This window comes from Alternaria metachromatica (assembly GCF_023757995.1).
Source record: "Alternaria metachromatica strain BMP 0045 chromosome Unknown scaffold_1, whole genome shotgun sequence".
Taxonomy (NCBI): Eukaryota; Fungi; Ascomycota; class Dothideomycetes; order Pleosporales; family Pleosporaceae; genus Alternaria; species Alternaria metachromatica.
Genome location: NW_026055492.1, coordinates 488,229 through 507,882, shown reverse-complemented (window position 1 = coordinate 507,882; position 19,654 = coordinate 488,229). Strand labels below are relative to the sequence as shown.

The following is a 19,654-nucleotide window of genomic DNA, read 5'->3' as shown; positions in this document are numbered from 1 at the left end:
CTTGCGCAAGTGTATTAGGGGAACTTACCTTTACGAACGATTGAACCGTTATAGTGCGTGAACGCTGCCACTTCATCCAGACTTGCCGTGTTGTACACCTGACAGATTCGATATCACTACTCCATTGAGCCATCATGTTGGTACATGCATCATCAGGGTCGCCGGTGTTGTTCAGTTCTTGACCCGCCCAGTATGACGATCGCAGGTGTCAGTAACAGACAAGGTGTCGCTCGGTTCCTGATTACTCCAATTGCGAGTGTAGCGTTCCGAATAGAGAGTGACGCGACGCTGCGTGAACAAAAGATTTGCGGAGGCTTTGCGACCTGTTTCGTCCGTGGACATAATGGAGAGTCTCTACTCTTTCGATATCGGCACCGAGAGTTGAGTCGAGGTTCTGGACACGGAAGGTCGCGACGCAGGCTCCTGTCGTGCCGGTGTCGCATCCCTCTTGAGCATTGACTGCCATTTCGATGTGGTGATCTTGAGTAGATCTTGAAACAATGTTTGGTCGGAAGGAGCCGGATTGCCGTCTAGGTGGTACATTATAGGCGAGGTAAACGACAGTGGGGAACAATGTTGAGGAGACGTGTAATGTGAACAATGGATGAACGAGTACGGGGGAGCCGGTAAATACTTCGGAGCAAATTCCGATTTCGCACTACTCGTGCCTGGTGCCACCTGCAGGACGCGTCTTACATTTCCCAGCGGCACAGTCCAGCCCCGCGATTTTACGACGATCATCTGCAACCCCACGGTTGGGAGTTGGGGCTAGGCCGTGTCGCTGTTCGGGACGTTATTTAGTGGTAGTCACACCAATCAGTCCTGCGTTTGACTGTTGGTTGTCAGGCTTCCCGTGAGTCGAGGCGCCAAAACGAAATTCCAGTCCACGATGGTCGCCTTTGAGCCGTCGGTCTTGGTCACACGTCGGTTGCGATCTGGCGACACCGACAAATGATGCCCGCGTCATTACCTCACTGGTTGAGCGACTCACCGCCACCGAAGCCTCAGGAAAAAAGGAAAAAGTCCCTTCTGCAATGGAGCAAGAGGAATCCGTAAGCGACGTGGCAATCACACGCTCATTCCAAAGTGAGGCTGCAGCAGAGCCAAAGACGGAGACTACATCGGAGTAGCGCCGTAAGTATCCATTGTGCGACTTGCCCCAATTGCCATGATTCAGCCATAAAGAAGGTCGTATCTGGTATCATCTTCGAGCTTAATCTGATCGACTTTCACGTCTCGTTGAAAGAGCGGAGAATGACACCCCAGCGCTGCCGGACGAAGCGGTGAAAAGCTGCAAACAAGACATGCAGGTACGCGTATGCTGAAAAAGTACCTTTCGGAACGTGACGAGGGCCAAAGCTACGGGATCCCAGTTGGTGGTTGGGAAGTATCCTGGCCCCGCGCAAGAGCCAGCTGACGTAATCACCGGCGCGGAAGCTTGGGCGTGCATCTTCCCGTAAGCCTTCGAAGGCGCCCCATCGTACAATCGTATACATCACTTTTTCTGTTCCAGTGTCTCCATCAAAACCCCAAGTCGAAGGATAAATCGCACAATACGACAGCACGAGACGGCATAGGCTCATAAATCCGACGGGTGGCACTGTGCGGTGTTGGACCATCTGCACCTGCCCGGCTCATGACGAGAGACCGGACGCTTGCATGCAAAAGAGAAGCTACTCTTTGAGCCTCTGTGGATTCCTTCCTCACCAAGAGCAAGCGCCTGTAGAAACACCGTAAACGTGAACGTGTGTAGGTGAGAAAACGGGAAACTGGCACCTATGGCTACACCCATCTGTGGATGGGATCAGAACACATTTCCAATTTCTGAAGTAGCATGTGGGGACTCCAGATTCTGTTCCGGAGTTTTGGAGAAGAGCCCTGGCCTCGCGCGCGCGGCGAACGCAGCCATGGCTTCACGACCCGGGTACCTGTCTCTGCACCTGGTACCCGGGTCCTCGTTCTCTGGCACTGAATCCACAATCCGGTCCTTCGTAACGTCACCTCATCCAAAAGAGCTCTTACTGAAACTTGGCACGCGGTAGCGATACGAGTGCAACGCAGGCGTCACCACTTTGTAGAACAGCTGCTCAACCAACACTTGTGGATGTTGTATCAATGCGTGCTGTTGGATGACAGTAACCGCGCCCCATGAATCGAACACTCATTTCTCTTTGAAGTGTGGCAACCCCACTAATGGCTTTTCGGTGTACAAACCCAGAAGGGTAGCACACAAAAACGCTGATCAAACACTACTGAGCATTCAAGACGCGATTACGTCTGCATACCTCCTTCCCGCACGGGCAGCCGCACCAGCAGGAACCTACAGATGGAGCACGTTTTCACCGCAACATTGGTAGGTATTGAGTAAGGTAACTGCAGGTCGACAGCAACTCACTCGTTATTGGGCTCTCGCGCTTGTCGCTACCACCAAACTTTCATTTCCCTCGCTCTTCGGGAGTCGCTTTACTAGCACACAACGCGCTCTTCACTTCTGTCCCGGCTTGGTCAATTCGCAGGCGAATTCACGGTCTCTTCTCATTCTTTTATCAAACCAACGGCGGGCGAACACAGTGCTCTGGCATTGGAGCGAACCGCAACCATGAACGGGCAAGTCCTCAATCAACACAATGATAACCACCAGCACTGACCCTAAAGGCAGTACACGAAACAGCCCAGTATCACAGGCGTCTAGTACGAATGACACAAAGTCCGAGCATAATGTTTCTGAACTGCGGCGTGTCAGAGGTAGTATACCATGGCAGCTTTGGATCGTTGCTGTCATCGGATTTTGGGAGAGGGCAACTTTCTGGGGACGTGAGTGTTTTGATCACACCGCAACATCATGCTCGAACTAGCACTAACTCTATTGCAGTCACAGCCCCTTGGCGTATGTCGCTGCCAATACCTCGTCTCCATCAACTGTTCTGACTAGCTTGTTATAGAAAACTACATGGAACATCCCCGGCATCACGATATGGAGCACACCCCTGGTGCGCTTGACCTTGGCCAAACGACGGCAACACGCGTTTACTGTGGATTCTTCATAGTCTACTTCACAAGTCCGGTCTTCATAGCGCCGTTGGCAGATAATCATCTGGGCCAATACAAAACTTTGTTGATCAGCTTGACGGTATATGCCCTGGGATGTCTTGCACTGGTCGTCAGCTCGCTACCCTCCATGCTCGGTCGAGGCGCGGGTCTGCCAGGTCTGATCATTGCAATGGTCCTGATAGCCCTTGGTGGGGGTGGTGTGAGTAAAGCAGTCAACAACCATTCTTATGCGTACTGAATTTCTTAGACCCAGGCCATCATGAGGTCTTTCATCGCCAACCAGTACACAGATAGAGCTCCACGAGAAATGACGCTTTGCGGAACGCAGAACCGTTTGCTTCAATGGCTGAGGAGACGCGTAGCGCGAACATGTCTTTCGAAGTACTTACCAGCATCGTCGAAAGGCGAACGGGTCGTCGTTGACAGCGAAATCACTCTCAAGTTCATTTACAATCTATACTTCTGGATTGGTAACGTAGGAGCTTTGTCGGCATTTCCTTGTGTCTACATTGAGAGGCACCATGATTTCGCTCCTTCGTATGCGCTGGGTCTTGGCTGTATCATCATCGCCCTTGGGATGCTGGTCTTCGGAAGGAAGTGTTTCGGTACGCATGACTCACTCATTTGGTACGCCTTATGCTAAAACATTACAGTCAACCCACATCAGGAGGCAGATGTCATTGTACCTGCTGCGAAAGTTCTCAGCTGCGCCGTCCGTAACGGGTGCCGGATGGATCGCGCAGACCCAGCGTATCAGCGCCTGGAGAAATCCAAGGAAGTTCCATGGAGTAGCCAGTTCGTCGACGAACTGACACGTGCGTTAGGCGCTTGTCGCGTGCTGTAAGTGCTACCACTTTTGTTTCTCAAGCATACTAACATGGAGACTAGCCTAGCATTCATCGTCTTCTACATCTGCTTCGACCAAATGCAGAACAACTTGATCTCTCAAGCGAGCGATATGGATACTGGTAGTACACCCAACGATGTCCTTCCCGGCATGAACCAAGTGGCATGCATTATAGTCAGTCCGTTTGTGGAGTACGTCCTCAACCCCATGCTAGCCAAGCGGCGCATATATCTGAAGCCAGTCACTCGCATTGCCATTGGCTTTTGCTTCGTCGTACTCTCGATGCTGCACGCAACTCTAGTGCAGCATTACATTTATGCATCCCCGCCCTGCTTCGACCACCCAACAGACTGCGGAGACCGCCAATCTGTCGCACAAGATCGGCCTAATGTTTGGGTACAAGCGCCGCTTTATTTTCTCATAGCGACGGGCGAGGTTTTCGCCATGACGACAGCCATGGAATACGCAGAGAAGCACGCACCCAAGGAGATGAAAGTGCTCGTACAGGCCATCAACATGCTCATTACGGGGATAGGCTCTGCTATCGCGCTAGTCATCGCGGAAGGGGCGCGCGATCCATACCTTACTCGATTCTACGGTAGTCTGGCCGGAGCCATGGCCCTCACAACCATCATTTTCTACGTGGTGTTCCGCAACAACGATAATGACGACGTTACCTCATCGCTGCACGGTTCCGCAGACGTGGAAAAGGGAAACAGAGACGCCACGCCTACACCACCCCTGACAGCTTCACCGTTTCGATCACGCGAATCCTACCTGAGCGTTCCCACGACGATTAAAGACGAGGGCATCGAATTAAGAGTGATTCCACCTTGCAGACTACGACAATAATTGAGCGACTCAACACCACTGTATCATGATCACGCGACGAAGCATACGTTGCCCAAAAGTCGCGTTTGCCCCTGGGCTAGCACTAAGTAATGCGACTTTTCGTCACGGTTGTATATACACAAGTTCAGGGTGGCTTTGATGAGGATATTGCCGTGCAACGCCAGCGAAGGTTGGATTGGAGACAACCATTGCGTCTCCAAAGTTTTATGAAGCCATTGACATGGACGTCTTTAGGCGGATATTCTCGAGATCTCACCCCACTCAGGGATAGAAGTAGACATGTACCTCCCGCAAAGCATTCAAAATAAATACTAATAAGCCTACGCTGCCTTACAGCGTTGTAAACTTTTGTTTTAATACCCACAGATCTGGTTGAACTGATAAAGATGCCTCAAGTTGATATCATGGCTCACAGCCCCCGTAGATCCAGTTTTGCAACCCGTCCGCCAGACCCACTGGCCCAGCAAACGTCTCTCTCAACGCACTCGACAGCATCGAACGTTCCATTACCGATAGGAACCCAATTACTCCCTCCGTCGATAGTGACATCTGACCCACTAGTTCCAACTGCAACGGCTGTTTGTCTCCTCCCTGGCACCCAACTGACACCCGATCTATATCCGCGCGGAAACGAGTCAGCCTTTCGCCAGCTCACGCCGCCATCGTTCGACCAAGACGCCGTGTTGTTGCTGGCTGTGGGTTTCTCATAATCTCCGCCGACTGCGATACCGTGACGCGTATCGCGAAAACGTACTGAGAATACACCGGCAGCGGCACCACCAGAGATGGACGAGTTCGCGACCTGCCAGCCATGACTGACGCTATCGGAACTTGTGTAGAAGATTCTTCCTGGATCCACGCCGCCACTTGCGATGTACCATCGGCCCGCCGCAGCTTCAATGCATGTTCCGCTTGCTGCGAAGCCGAATTCGCCATCCAGCGCTGGCGGCATCGTGTTGTTTGAGACAATAGACCAGTGCGCGCCACCATCCCACGTTTCTAGCAGACGGAATTTGCCGTCGACAGGATCACTCATTGCAACGCCGTGGCCTTCTCTACCTCTTTTTGTCTCGAACGCCATGCAATCGTAGAATGCTGTCTTTTCCTCATTGATGAACGTGGGTCTCCAACTCTTTCCGCTGGACATTGGCGCGCGAAGTCAGTATACGTGTTGCATGTAATTTGTTACGAGCAACTCACCCATTATCCGTTTTGTAGATGCGTGACAAGTTTCCCTCCCCGATCGATAAAGCAACGGCATTTTTCTTGGAGAAAGCCTGAATATCGCGGAACTGGAAGTCTGAAGCATTCTCGGACACAAATTGCGGGGACACGTCGACCCATGTTCTCCCGGAGTTGGTGGTACGTAGGATGGTGCCAGACGTACCGGACACCCACAGTACCCTTTCGTCAACAGGCGAAAGGCCGCGGAACTGTTGTGTACTGTCTGTGGGTGTAAGCGTCCATGAGAGAGGCTTTGTAGGCTTTGGATGCGCGAACGTGAACGAAGCGATCGAGAACAGGATGGATAATGTCTTCATGATGCAAGCACTCAGGAACAAGGCAATATTGTATACAACAGTCGTCTCAGAATTAAAGAGATGATGCTGAAGAGATTATGTACCTAATCAAGCGCAGCTATCGTGCCCCGCAACGGCCTTTAGCCTTGATAGGCAGGTGCGACATTCGCCACACCAAAGTAGGGGCATTGAACCCAGCATCAAAGACTTGATGAAATACATGTCTTTAGGAACACGATTGAGTATCTGCGCAAAGTACGCAACTTTACGTCTAAGCAAAGCATCCAACGATGTTGAATTTGATGTTGCTTGCACAGTTCACATATAGCGCAATGTAGGTTTCGGACCGAGATCGACCCAGCCGCCTGAAATGTAGCAACTTGAAGGTTGAGATGTGGGAGGGACCTTGCCATCATGACTTATATATCTGCATTCGCGTATTTGTTTCTGACATGATATACGGACGACGGAAGAGTTGTTCGCTCTGACTACTTGCGACACTTGTCTGAATACCGGAAACATGCGGCCTATGTTGAGTATCGGTAGCCTACATTTTCCGCATAGTCAGGCAGACTCTTAAAATGACTGATTGGATAGATGTCAATGGGTGACATTGTGGAAGTCGAGAGTTTGTTTCACGCGAAGCTTGGAGAACCTCGATCATGCCTACGACAGCAAGCGGATTCAACGATGCATGTATCGAGCATCTTGCAATTTAGAGCTAGGTGATAGAAGAATTTGAAGAGAAAAGACGCAACACGCGTGCTCATTGATCGATCGCAGCTTCGGTAGCTTTCAAAGCTCCAACTACAGCAAAGCATATCATGGGAGTGACTGCATAACTGATCTGCAGGTGGGTTAGTGGATGCTACCAGCTGACAGTATCTGATGGTTTCTTACTGTTAAGAATTTTGCAACAGTCATCTTCATCGACTCCGCTGCACCTGTAACATCGGCTAGCGCTACCAATATCATAGCAGGCGGACCGGTCGGCATGAGCATCATCGAGAACCAAAGCATAGGGTCTGCATCTAGAAGCTCCGTCTTCGAGGCGATTGCGTAGATCAAAGGTATGCTTATTCTGTTGTCGATTAGTCGAAGCTTCCTCCATGTAGCGGGTAAAGAATCTTACAAGGGCCAGATGATGAATCTAATCAAGGTCACGGTCGCCAGACTACCCTTGTGCACCTCCCCACTGTGCTCTCCGCGCTTCATGCGCAACAGGCTCTTGCTGAGCTTTACCCCAACAACAATGATCTGCAACGAAGCAAACAGATCACCGATATTCTTTATCGCCGCCGTGATCGACGCGTTGAGATAACCACCCTCGTTGCTAGGACTGAAAAAGATTCGATGAAGCGCGGGCGTCAATCCGATTACTGCTCCGACGATGGCACCGATCAAGGGAGCGTTGGCAAAATGCCATGTGATTTCCAGTGTCTCTTGTAGCCACGGAGACGAGTTGTTGAACCATGCTCTTGTCTTCAAATATCCCTTTACCTCCACACGATTTGCGGGCTTGGTCAACTGTTGTGGGAGCAGCGAAGTCTCCTCATCGACGATCCCATCAGGACCTCGCTCCATATCACTGCTCTCGCCGTCTCCGTTCGCTTCGCCGTTCTCCGAATCATCGTCCTCTCCATGTAGTTCATTGGATGCGTCCTCATCTCCTGGCCTCAGCAAGCGCGGCCCAAGAGCAAAGGTAAGCGAGTTGCTAACCATTGCATTCACCAGGAAGTATGATTCGGCTCGATCCATGGCCTCACTGCCAGACTCGCCGCCAATGAGTATGGCATCAAGAACTTGGGTTTGCTTGAGAGACTGTATAAGGAGGAGGGGAAGAGAGGTCGTGTTATTAAAGGCGATTGCTGGTGCCACCCAAGCTGGCAGTTTAAAGAGTCGCGTAAGGACGCGGCCGACGAGGACGGAAAGTAGTGTATAGGATATCGACCATACTAGCAATTGTGGTAAGCATATAGTTGACGAAGGCCCAACAAAGTATACTTACTCAGAACAGGCACATATCGCACTCCGGTGTCCTGATGCAGATTGGAGCCAATTTTGTAGATCAACAAAGCCGGCAGAAACATGCGCACGCATAGCTTCGACACCTCCTTCGCCGCGTTGGGCGAAAGTAAGTTGCATTGTGCTGCGACAACACCAAAAGCAATGGTCAGGAGCACCGAGAAGGCAGCTTGAATGGCGCCGGTGAAAGGTACGATGAGTTCGCCTGCAGCCACACCCATGATGGGAAGAGACGTCTAGCAGTCGGTAGCGGAGGAAAGTCCGAGTCGATCGTGTGGTAGCGGTGGTCAGAATGATGTAAAGCTTCGAGTAGTCTTCAAGCGTGAAATTAGGAGGACAGAGTTTAGCATCATCGTCGTCGTCGCGCACGCGACCTGGGCCGCGTTCCTGGACCATGACGTCGGTGCAGCGGGTCGCCGTTGGAGACGCCAATCCCACGCCGCGGCGCTATCAGGCGGATTACTCCATCCATCGCGTCTCTTCGGGCGTCCATTGGAGACCCCGAGATTCCGGTAGGTCGTGTATCGGAGTTCCTAAAGATAGGTAGACTGCGAGCTGTGCGGTGGGCTAGAGTGCTCTTGAAGATGTAGCAGTGCCGGCACGCAAGACGCTTGGACGGTCACGTCGGCGGATGTGTGAGACGCTAGATTAGTCATCGGAGCTAGCCAAGCGCTTGGCGACTGCTAGAGCCTCACAGGCACGATAGGTTCACAGGCCAAATTCTCCACGCGTTCCGTCAAGAGACAGTTGTTTTGATACACGATATAGGAAATCTAAATAGGAAATCTAAATTACGCCACCTATGCACAGCGCCCGCACAGAAACTCCGCTGACCGTCGTCTTCGCCGCAACATTACCGACGCGTCCGTCTCGCATCTCATCCCATCTCACAACACGACGCCCCTCTACGCCGCCTTCTTTGTAGCCTTGGTCCTCAACTTCATCATCAAGTACACCAGTGTGTAACTGCTCACCGAGAACAACACGACGATGCCGGCGTTCCTCCACCCATAATACTCCTCCGCAAGGTTCAGGGTCCGGAGAAAGTCCGCTCCGCTCTTGTACTGGCACACGCGGCAGTCGACGGTGGCATCGGGATTGAGCAGGGTGACACCGGATCCCATACCCTGCTGGTAGACTGAGAGGTATTCGCCGCAGGTCTGGTTGGCAGCAGGGTCGAAGATGGCGAGCTCGCTCGATTTGCAGTCCACATTCGCTGACCAGGTGGTGAACACCAAGAGCGAGGACATCAGGTAGTTGAACGGGTCCAGATAGTAAAGCCAGTACCTCCAGAACGGCTCGAGTTGACTGTAGGGAACCAGAACTCCGCAAAATGACACCAGTGTCGTGACGAAGAGAGGGTTGACGAGCGAGGCGAATACGGCGTTTGGAGAGTAGGCTGCGATCATTTGCCCGATACCAGTATACAGGAACTCGTAAACAAGCTGCGAGATGTCAGTTTCTGCACCGTCGACGCTTCCATGAGAGGGGGGTTGCCTACCACAACGAAAAATGTGCTACCAGCGTACTTGGCTGCACCAGGCAAACCTGCCGTGAAGTACCAACACACATAGTACATGACCGCACACACGACCAGATACGGAAGCTCCGAAACGATCAATCCTGTCACGAATGGCGCCCAGTGGTATGTTTTGCTCTTCTTCTCGCGCGTTTCGTAAACATCGCGGCGTTGAATGAACAGCGGTTGTAGCTGGGAGATGACGCCAGGGGCCACGAAAATGAAGCTGAATACAGTGAACAGTCGCAACTGCAAGTCCTGAAGACTATCGCCAATCATCCAGAAGGTGAAGCCGTTCAGTAAAGCCAAGAGGATGTGCATAATCACCTTGTTGTTGACGTAATCGGTGTTGCGGAAAAGCGAGACGTTCATACGATGCGTGACTATTTTCACTTGCTCCCACATGGGCGAGGCAAACGCATAGCCATCATCGACAGTACCCGGTGGGCGAGCGGCGGCTTCCGCAACGATCCTGTCAAGCTCTTCGGTCACGTCGTTGTGCTGTTGGGATTCGAGCCAAACCCTGTTCCAGTCCGTGTTCTGAGACAAACTGCCGGAGACGACCTCTATCATGTGCTCGGCAGGGTTTGCCTCACGTGGACATGGCGCTCCCTTGCTAGCGAAGTAGGATTTCACCGTACTTGCATCGTCCCCGATATCGCCAAAGTAGACAGTCTTGCCACCCTTGGCGAGTAAAAGAAGCGTATCGAATTGCGCGAACAACTGGGCTGATGGTTGGTGGATCGTTACGAGGATAGCCTGTCCGACTTCCGCGAGCTTGCGCAAGAAGCGCACAGTGTTGTATGCAGCTTGCCCATCGAGGCCAGACGTCGGCTCGTCCAGGAATATCAGGATGCTGGGCTTCGCTACCAGTTCAACGCCGATCGTCAATCGTTTACGCTGCTCGATGGAAAGGCCAGCACCAGGTCGGCCGATGAGTGTATGCTCGATGTCGTGGAGTTGTAAGAGGTCAATTATGGTGTCCACGTAGCGGAGCTTCTCGTCTCGTGGTGTTTCACGAGATTGTCGGAGAAGAGCGGAGAACTCCAAAGCCTCGCGGACCGTGGCCAACGACTCGTGTACGTCCATCTGTTCAACGTAGCCTGCCGATCGCTGGAACGATACCGGGAGGTCTCGTCCGTCAACCATGATAGACCCATGGATCGTGCCGTCGGTCTTCCGCTGAGCGAGAACGTCGAGTAATGTCGTTTTGCCAGCCTACATACAGTGTTAGAGTTCAAGACGCTCACGGTGGACATTGAGGTATGACTTACGCCCGAAGATCCCATTAAAGCCCCAAGAGTTCCGGGCTTCACGAATCCCTGTACGTTGTCAAGGAGAACTCGATCGCCTGATGGAGTCTTGACAGTGTACGTAAGGTTCTTCCAAGTAAAGATTGAAGTATTGCGGATGAGTTGATTGGCGAGCGTATTATCAGATCCGGAGGACGCGGAGCTAGCATGTGGCTTCTCATATGATTGAGACTCCTCGTCATCGACGTGGATATGCTGAGTCTTCTTCTGTTTCTCTCTTGGGATGAGGAGTCCACGGCCACCCTCACCCATCTCCTTCCATCTTGATGTGAACACTATCGTCAGAGCGACGAAGAAGACCCACCACGAGAGAATGATACCGAGATTGCGCCAGAGATGGCTATGACTGAAAGACATGGAGGCCAGGTAGTCATCCCCTGTGACGATGACAGCCCCGGGTCGTGCACCATTAACGCCAATACATGACTGTCCACCTAGGTCTGGCACGTATCCTGGCCCATTGGGAGCGAGATTGGGACCTACACACGGTACTTGTTGATCGTGAAACTCGTTGCCTAGCAAAGCCTCAAAGGCGTAGGCCATCGGGTTGATCCAGAAGATCCAGACAAACCAAGGCTTCATCTCAGGCTTGATGATCATGTAACCCATATACATGAACAGTGCCGAGACGAGGAGACCTGAAGCTTTCGTCGCTGCATCAAATGTCGGGAAGGCAGCACCGATCATGCGGAAACATGCAGTCATGGCCATGGCTGAAGCGAAGATGACGATCCAAAAGGTAAAGAAAGCTTCTGCGGTAGTCTGGAGTCCGACCATGAAGTATACGACGATTCCGAAGTGCGACATCTGGAACAACATCAATGGTATGTCGGTAGCGACCTGAGCGATGACGAAAGCGGCGGGGTAATGCAGTGCAAATGATCGATGTTTAGCCAGGACAGGCCGTCCAGTGAAAGAGTCTGTCACCTCTGAGAGCCCCATGTAGGCAGGGTACAAAAGGCAAAAGAACAGTGCGCCACCTTTGAGGAATAGACCGGCTGAGTGATCCGGTGCGGCATAGAATAACGAACCAGCGACAAGAGCTTGGATGAGGGTAGAGACTTGCTTGACGATGAGCACGGGCTTATCACCCCACAGCACTTGGTACTGTCGAGTAACGGCCGTCTTGACCTGAGAGTAGAAGCTCGTAGTGACAGCGGCATTCTTTGGAAGGAACTTGTGCTTCTCTCGGGCTATCATCTCTTTGAAGTCGGCCGTATTCAATTCCGCCTCCTCGCTGTCGGGGTAGTCGAGTTCCGCAATCATCGCTTGCTTGATGGACGATTGTTCGTACGCCGCACGTACTTCTTCACCATTGCGCGGGAACTTCTCCTCATAGCCTTCGGCGACGGCTCGCACATCCGAGATCGTTACGCTGGTTAGGAAGTCGGCTTGGTTTGCGGCTGGGTCGCAGAGAAATCCGAGATCTTGCATGAAGGGTACTGCATCCTCTCTTGGACCAAAATAGATCTGCTTTCCCTCATCGAGAATGAGCACCTTGTCGAACTGCTCATAGATACCGTTGCCGGCTTGGTACAAGGTTGCAATGGTAGTCAACCCAAGTATGTCGGTCATGGCACGCATAGCCTTGGTCCAATCCAGTGCGGTGCCAGCATCTAGGCCGCGCGTAGAGTTGTCCCAGCAGAAGACGCTGCCGCGCGTTGCGAGACATTCCAGGATGGAAACGCGTTTTCGCTCACCGCCTGAGACGCCGCGGATGTACTCGTCTCCCACCTTGGTATCGTGTGTGTGCTCAATGCCGAGTGATTTGAGTAGAAACTCCTTGTAGACTTTCGCGTATTGTTCGGCAGAAGTGATGTCGGGCGGCAGATTGTAGGGGACTTTCATGCGTGTTGCGAAGTCGAGGGTCGCACCGACGGACATGGTAGGGAAAAAGATCTCATCTTCTGTATTCATGACTGTGGGTAGGTTAACATTTGAAGTGTTGCTTCACCAGAAGACTACGCACCTATCTGACCGCGGTAGGACTTGGCTTCATCACTGGACATGGACCCAAAGGAGACGTCGCCATCAATATCGGCGTAGCCTTGTCGGTGATTCGACAATATGTTCAGCAGTGAGGTACAGCCTGCGCCCGGATTACCCAGGACGAGAAGCATTTCTGGAGAACTGTCAGCATCATTTGGTTCGCGCTTGATGGATAGGCGCGACATACCTCCAGGCTTCACACATCCATACGAGTTGTCGATGATTGTCTTCATTGGCGCACCCTTTCCCCTATTCCCGAATGGATTCAGCTGCGACAGCACGTTCTCGTTGAAGACGGCATCGTTGCTGATACCCTTGACTGTGAGATTCTTCCATGTCACACCCAACTTCCGGGCTTTGCCGCCATTAGCTTCGTCACGCTCCCTGAGTACTCTGACTTCTTGCGAGATAGGCCATGTTTCGCTTTGGATGGGTGCACTCTTGGAGGTGGGTAAGTAGTCTTGATCGACGCGCTCGGTGCTGTACCCAGAACTAGGAGTCGTTGATTGCATTTGCAGTGCAAACTTGTGTATAGTAGGTACGTGAATCGATTGGAGGTCAACTGCAGTAACAGGAAGTTTGTTGTTGGCGGCTGAAAAGACAACGGAGTGACGGCTGGATGGTGTGGACCAGAGAACCTGCAGGACCGGTGGTCCATATAGTCAAGTACCAAATTTGCTTATCTACATCATCTCTTCCATAGATCTGAAGCCACTCCGTGCGCCATCTGGCAAAGCTCTTGGCCGGAGAGAGGTCGAACCGCATAATCTGTTGTGGTGGAGGGCGTGCTGCAGTACGGCCGTAAGGCCTGGGTCGAAGACACGGCCGTACCCTTGCGCCTCTTCGGGCCGTTACATATGCCCACGAGAGTCGGAGGATCAACGCGCCGCCAGACGCCTGGCTCCGACTCCGTTCCATAACAGATTTGAAATATAACCGCGAAGACCCGATCGCTTACCTGACTGCTGTTGTTTACTGATACATCTGTGGTTATTGTGTTCTTAGTCATGAGGAATTCGCCGAGGACGTCAGCTTGGATTTGGTCAAACAGCAATCTTTTGCGGATGTTTCTTGTGCGGTTGACATGTACTCGTAGCGATGCGCCTGTATTGGAAAACATGTTACAACCTTGAATGCCATCGCTTCTCGGATGTTTCTCAAGTGCATCCCATGTACGTCAGACCGTATTGCGCAAGGCTGGATACGTTTGGACCTCTCGGTGACCTTATAAATGTTTCCGCGCATGTATGCATCGTTATTGTGTGGGCTATAAGGTCGTAGACAAACCGTGCTGGCAAGCCGGAAGACAGAACGACTCGAAGATCGATGACATCATGTGATGATCGCCAATGATGACGACCTCGGCCCACGCTAACCAAGAGACACCCCAAACTCTCGAGAGCCTACGTTGACGTTGGACTACCTACTTTGCATGTTTTTATCTTGATGTAGGCTGCAGACCTGTTCAAGCTTTTCCTTGTATGGGGTGGACCCACATAACACGCCTGAACAGCTGCGAATACCGGTTAGCTTGTCGGCGCACAAACGATGCGCAATCCGCGTCACGTAGGCGCCGAGATACATGGTAGGTAAGAACGCCCAGAAATTGAATCCTACGATTTGAGCGTCCGCGAATCAAGACTAGACGGTTGCAGCAATGCTTATAGCTCTATGATTTGAAAGTAGCTGACGCGAAGTTTGACCCTAGCCGAGCAAAGATGTTCTCCATCGGGCAAACAGGTACTGCGCATGAATGAATGGAAGAAAGACTACATAGCGTGGTGATATGAGAGAGCTACGAGCTTCTCCAGATCGGCTTACAGTATGCCAAATCGTGTCGCCATACAACCAACTCTTTTACTTCTTTATTCTCTCGCTTCGCCGGACGGGCTTTGCAAGGTTGTATATCACCAACGAGCATCGTAAGCATGTAGCACAATACGGTCCACGGAACATCCAGTCAAAAGCTGAATAAGGTTTAGTCTCCGAAGCCGACCACACGATCTCTCCACTGCGTGACATGCCTCTGTGCATTACTGGCGCAGAGCGAAGGTTGACGGAAGAGGCTTAGTCTCCGAAGATTAAGGCCCCCAGCTAACCGTGTTTCGAACTCGCGCTTTTGAGGGCTTGACCTTGACGCATGCCAGAATTGCGAGATGATCTCGTGCGCCTCTAGGCTGCTCGTTGGGCAACCATGTATATCACGTGCCAAACCATACGGTCAAGGTTGTAAGTAGCATACGAAGAATGCGCAAGTGCCTGTCAACTTGCGGTTGTATCCGGTTACCAAGGTGTCTGAGAATCTGCGAGATCATGCGGTACTCAGAGCCTCTTCCCATCGCTGTCGGAACTGTCCCTCTCCGCGCTGTATCTTGTACCAGAGCACTACTTCCAAATACGAACGAACCTCTACCCATGTATATAGTGCTAGATCATGAGCAAGAGTCGTGGCGTATGCACTGAACCAGCCAGATGTATCTGTGTCCTGCGATGCAACCATACCGATGGACAATACCCACAAGGCGATTTCAGCGTTTGCAGTCGCAAATGTAGGCATCAAGTCCTCGATATATCTCTTGAGTTCGATGACTAAGGTGGACTGTAGATGCGCATGCGAGAAGTATGTCGGTCCATGAATGATGAGCATGTATAATGCTATTGCGTATCGGATGCATTGGGAATTCGAACATGAGTTCGAGTATTTGAGTTGTGATTTCGATGGTGACCAGGAAAGTAATTTGTGCAAGACGAAGCATGTTAAGTCATGCAGATGAGTAGTTGAGAGCTCTTGCTGGCGTGATACGTGGAACACATGTCGAAGCCGCGTGAATACATCGCCGATTGTGGGATCCATGTCGAGTTCCGAAAGGCCGAGTGAAGACTGGTCTTGAGAAGACGCTGGTAAATCCAACCATTTCGATATCGGGGCTATTCCGTCTCCAATATCCAGATGATCTTGGACGCTAAATTGCGGACTTTGCGTCAGTATCAATGAGACCCTGGATTAGAGGATTAGTAGAGCGACCGTAGATAGCGGACGATGAGTGACATGATTACCACGTGACCATTCGCGCTGTGAGGGGGCTTGTGAGTTTCAAAAGATGTATGCCGCCTCGCATTCGCACCATCTTCTTCACGCCATCGATGTGCATGTTACCAATTGTCAAATTGCCTTTGCCAAACTATAATTTCAGATGTCAGCGTATCAAATGAAGGGGCCCCAATGTTCAGAAGATCATCATACCTCTATGGCAGCAAGCGTTACGACCGAGTCCATGGTTTCGTCCTCATAAGCCTGAAGCGGGTCTTCAACTCGTCGCCGGACTAATGAAATGGAGTCTGCCATGAGAACCTCAGAGTTGTCGAATCCATTCTGAGCTCTCATCTCTATGTCCAACGACGCTGTCTGGAGGCTGACGTGGAACAAAGCGGAGTCATGTAGCGCAAGTGGCCACCATGACACAACGAAAGGGTTTGACATTGCGTTGAGATCCAATGGATAATACTGGAAGGCGATGTTTGATAAGACTATGGCGTATCAGTAAGCAGGGTAGTTGCAAGAACCTTCAGCAGGGAGGGATTCTTGACAATATACAAAACTAAGGGGGTCATGGTAGTTTTGCGAAGTTGTCAGCGCATCCGGTGCGGCTTTTGGTACGTACAATGAATCATGAGTTGCTGAACGCGAGCCCGGGGTAGTCTTGTGGCTGGGTAAGTGTCGAACGGGTCGAAGGCCTTATTTGCAGGATGGTTCCACAGTGCAGGTTGTTGGTTTCCATCCAACACAGGCGAGGTACTTGTGTCATTACGTATGCTCCGGGAAGTATAATTAGAAGGTACAGTCTCGGTGGACGACGAGGTAAGTGGCTCGTTTGCGTAGACACAGCTGGCTTTCCGTTTTCGACAGCGTGAGCATGTGGGTGTGCGTAGATCGCAGCTCAATTTCGATCTCGCACAAGCATCGCACGATCTCCTGAGCGTCCTACGCATTGTGAGGTACTCTCCGGAGGTTCAGGCATGACCTTTGTCTGTGATGAGGGGATGGAGTGCTGCGCATGCGGAAAGACGCGGGTCGCCCTCGCTTACATTAGCGTCGACAAGGGTTGGTGTGATGGGCTGAGCTCGTGTGCCCGTCATCAACGCCATTCTCCACCATCGGAAAATGAACTCTCTACATGAGTCAGGCAACGCCTCCTTCTCAAAATCTCTCACTGCCGTGGCCGGTTTGTACTTCGGCAAGTCGCATATTTGTAGCCAGAGCGGTCGTATTTGAACAGCTCCTCACCTTGCAAAGGACTTTGGTTCATCTATGAGCTACTAAGCCGTTCACCTATGCATATTCGGCACTACAAGACAGCGGCGTGACCAGGGCATGGATCTCAGCACATTGCTTACAACATAAAGTCCTTCCCTTATTTCCAAAACACGAGGATGCTCTTTACGCGAGAACACTCTTCGTAGACGCAATTTACACGTCGACCCCAGAGTAGTCAACCGCGACCCCGATCGCCACCCAGTCATATGCACTGCAGATCTGGCCCTTCCAGAAGTCTGACCCTGCTCGTTCTACGATATTGCTGAGAAGCCCAGAATAGCCCGATCGCCCACCAAGATTGCTGTCGTTCTCGTTGGTGGTGCTGGAGACAAGGGTCATAAGACCTGGATCGCGGCTCGCTTAATCTGGGTAAATGCCAATGGTATGTGGTCGAGAGCGGACGGAACGGCTATTGGATATTGGGCATAAAGGGACGACAAAGTGCTATACGGAGTCCATAATTCGTGATTGTCTGGGAGGTATGCAGATCTCGTGGGAAATTCTGATGCGGCATCGGTCTTTTCGAAAACTGTTTCGGTATAAGAGCTCAGGATCGCGCTGGTTTTGAGGAGATGTTTGAGATACGTATTCTAACCTTATACTAAGTCATTAACTTTCGCTCGACACAGAGGCCGCACTTTAGACAACGTTGTAGTCTTGTTACATCTGGCATCACTCCGCCGCTACCACCAACGATGCGTTGCCTCCTTCCCCTCGTCGTCCTTCCACTCCTAGCCCTCGCGGCCCCACCAACTTCTCCAACAATAACGCGGCTCGTTTTCTCGGGCTCAGGATGTCCTAATGACTCTGGTTCCGTGAAGTCTGACACCGCAACCCTCGGTGACAGCGCCGGCGTCTCCTTCACGCAACTCAAAGGCGACACAACAGATAACTGTGCTGTACACATTCAGTCAGCTGGAGCAAGCGAAGGCTGGCAAGTTGCGGTTCGACAAGTGGACTACGTGGGCGATGTGAATTTGAAGGGAAACAGCGGACTGGATACATATACCCAGGTCTTCTGGAGTGAAAATGCTGGAAATACTGTGAATAGTCATCATATCAAGGCTGAATGGAGAAACGCTGACGATATACAGGGCGTGCTCACAGGTGGTCTCGCATGTGCTGGCCCAGAGATCAAAGACTACATTACTGTGCGGAGCAGCACCGCGGATCTGAAGTGGTCAAAGTGTACTGGCGCAGATGGCAATCCTGGTATCTTGAACGTCAACTTTAGGCCAGTCGTTCAGGGGGACTTTGGTACATATGACTTCAAACATGCTGCGTGGAAGTTGGAATGGCGGAGATGCTAGAGTGGTATGAAGGTCTGCTTTTGAAGGAGACTAGAGAAGCGTGTGTACAACAAAACTCGGTGCATAAAATGGAAACAGAGTGTGAATAAGCGCTCTTAAACTTCTTCTTCTACCTCCATGAACAGTAGCCTCTCTGTTCTTGCCCAACTGCGTTGCTAACTACGACCATGCTGAAGCATTCACTAGAACGTACCTAGGTATGCTGCATACGCAGACTAGACAGTGATATCAGCTTGCCGATGACGCTATTACCTCAAGAGAAAATGTGAGCATGGGGAAGTTGAAGTCAGTATCCCCCTCCCCAGTCTCAGTTGGTGCGTCTTCCGCCATCCACCGCAGCCATCTTAGCGCGGAGGAAGTGTTTGCCTACTTAGTGTAGACCTATACATACAGCTAATAGCGCATACTTATTATAAGTTATATTATATTATATACTAAGTAGGCGCTTAAAGTAAAACTTATATAACTTAATACTTTATTAAGTATATAAAATTATATTTATAAGTATTACTTAATAATACTTAGCTTATATAGCTACTTAGTAGTTATTAAATAATAGAGTTAGTTAAATACTAGATATATAATATTAGACTATAATTAAATATATTATTCTTAAAAGACTAGAAATAAATTGCTACTAAGCTATAATAGTAATTTTAAAGTATTTATAGCTAATACTAAGTTAGCCTAGGCTCTTTAGAGCTAAAACTTAATATTATTCTCTCTTTTAAAGTAGATTACTCTTAATTTACTTCTAAAGTTATTTAATAGGCTAGATAAGATAACTATAGCTTATAATAGGCTATTTTAGCTTATAATAGTCTATTCTAAGCTAGCGTAAGTATATTATATTTATAAAAAGGTAGAAATCTATTATAAAAAGTAGTAGTTCTAAGAAATTATATATAAATAC

At 50.7% G+C, this 19,654-nt stretch overlaps 4 protein-coding genes across 4 annotated transcripts; 2 read left to right on the top strand and 2 right to left on the bottom strand.

Annotated features, from left to right (window-relative positions):
- Positions 1-2,974: 2,974 nt before the first annotated feature.
- J4E83_000159 (uncharacterized protein) lies at positions 2,975-4,750 on the top strand (the record flags this gene model as incomplete). Its single annotated transcript, XM_049327123.1, has 4 exons — positions 2,975-3,250; positions 3,299-3,656; positions 3,705-3,891; positions 3,940-4,750. The coding sequence occupies 4 exons, from the start codon at positions 2,975-2,977 to the stop codon at positions 4,748-4,750; spliced, it is 1,632 nt and encodes a 543-aa protein (XP_049193268.1).
- A 2,648-nt stretch (positions 4,751-7,398) lies between these two features.
- On the bottom strand, positions 7,399-8,516 carry J4E83_000158 (uncharacterized protein; the record flags this gene model as incomplete). Its single annotated transcript, XM_049327122.1, has 2 exons — positions 7,399-8,225; positions 8,279-8,516. The coding sequence occupies 2 exons, from the start codon at positions 8,514-8,516 to the stop codon at positions 7,399-7,401; spliced, it is 1,065 nt and encodes a 354-aa protein (XP_049193267.1).
- Positions 8,517-9,200: 684 nt separating this feature from the next.
- On the bottom strand, positions 9,201-13,628 carry J4E83_000157 (uncharacterized protein; the record flags this gene model as incomplete). Its single annotated transcript, XM_049327121.1, has 4 exons — positions 9,201-9,740; positions 9,797-11,032; positions 11,089-13,046; positions 13,097-13,628. The coding sequence occupies 4 exons, from the start codon at positions 13,626-13,628 to the stop codon at positions 9,201-9,203; spliced, it is 4,266 nt and encodes a 1,421-aa protein (XP_049193266.1).
- Positions 13,629-18,126: 4,498 nt separating this feature from the next.
- On the top strand, positions 18,127-18,741 carry J4E83_000156 (uncharacterized protein; the record flags this gene model as incomplete). The annotated part of the gene is made up of 2 exons (XM_049327120.1): positions 18,127-18,474; positions 18,526-18,741. 2 exons carry the CDS (start codon positions 18,127-18,129, stop codon positions 18,739-18,741), a joined length of 564 nt encoding a protein of 187 aa, XP_049193265.1.
- Positions 18,742-19,654: the final 913 nt, after the last annotated feature.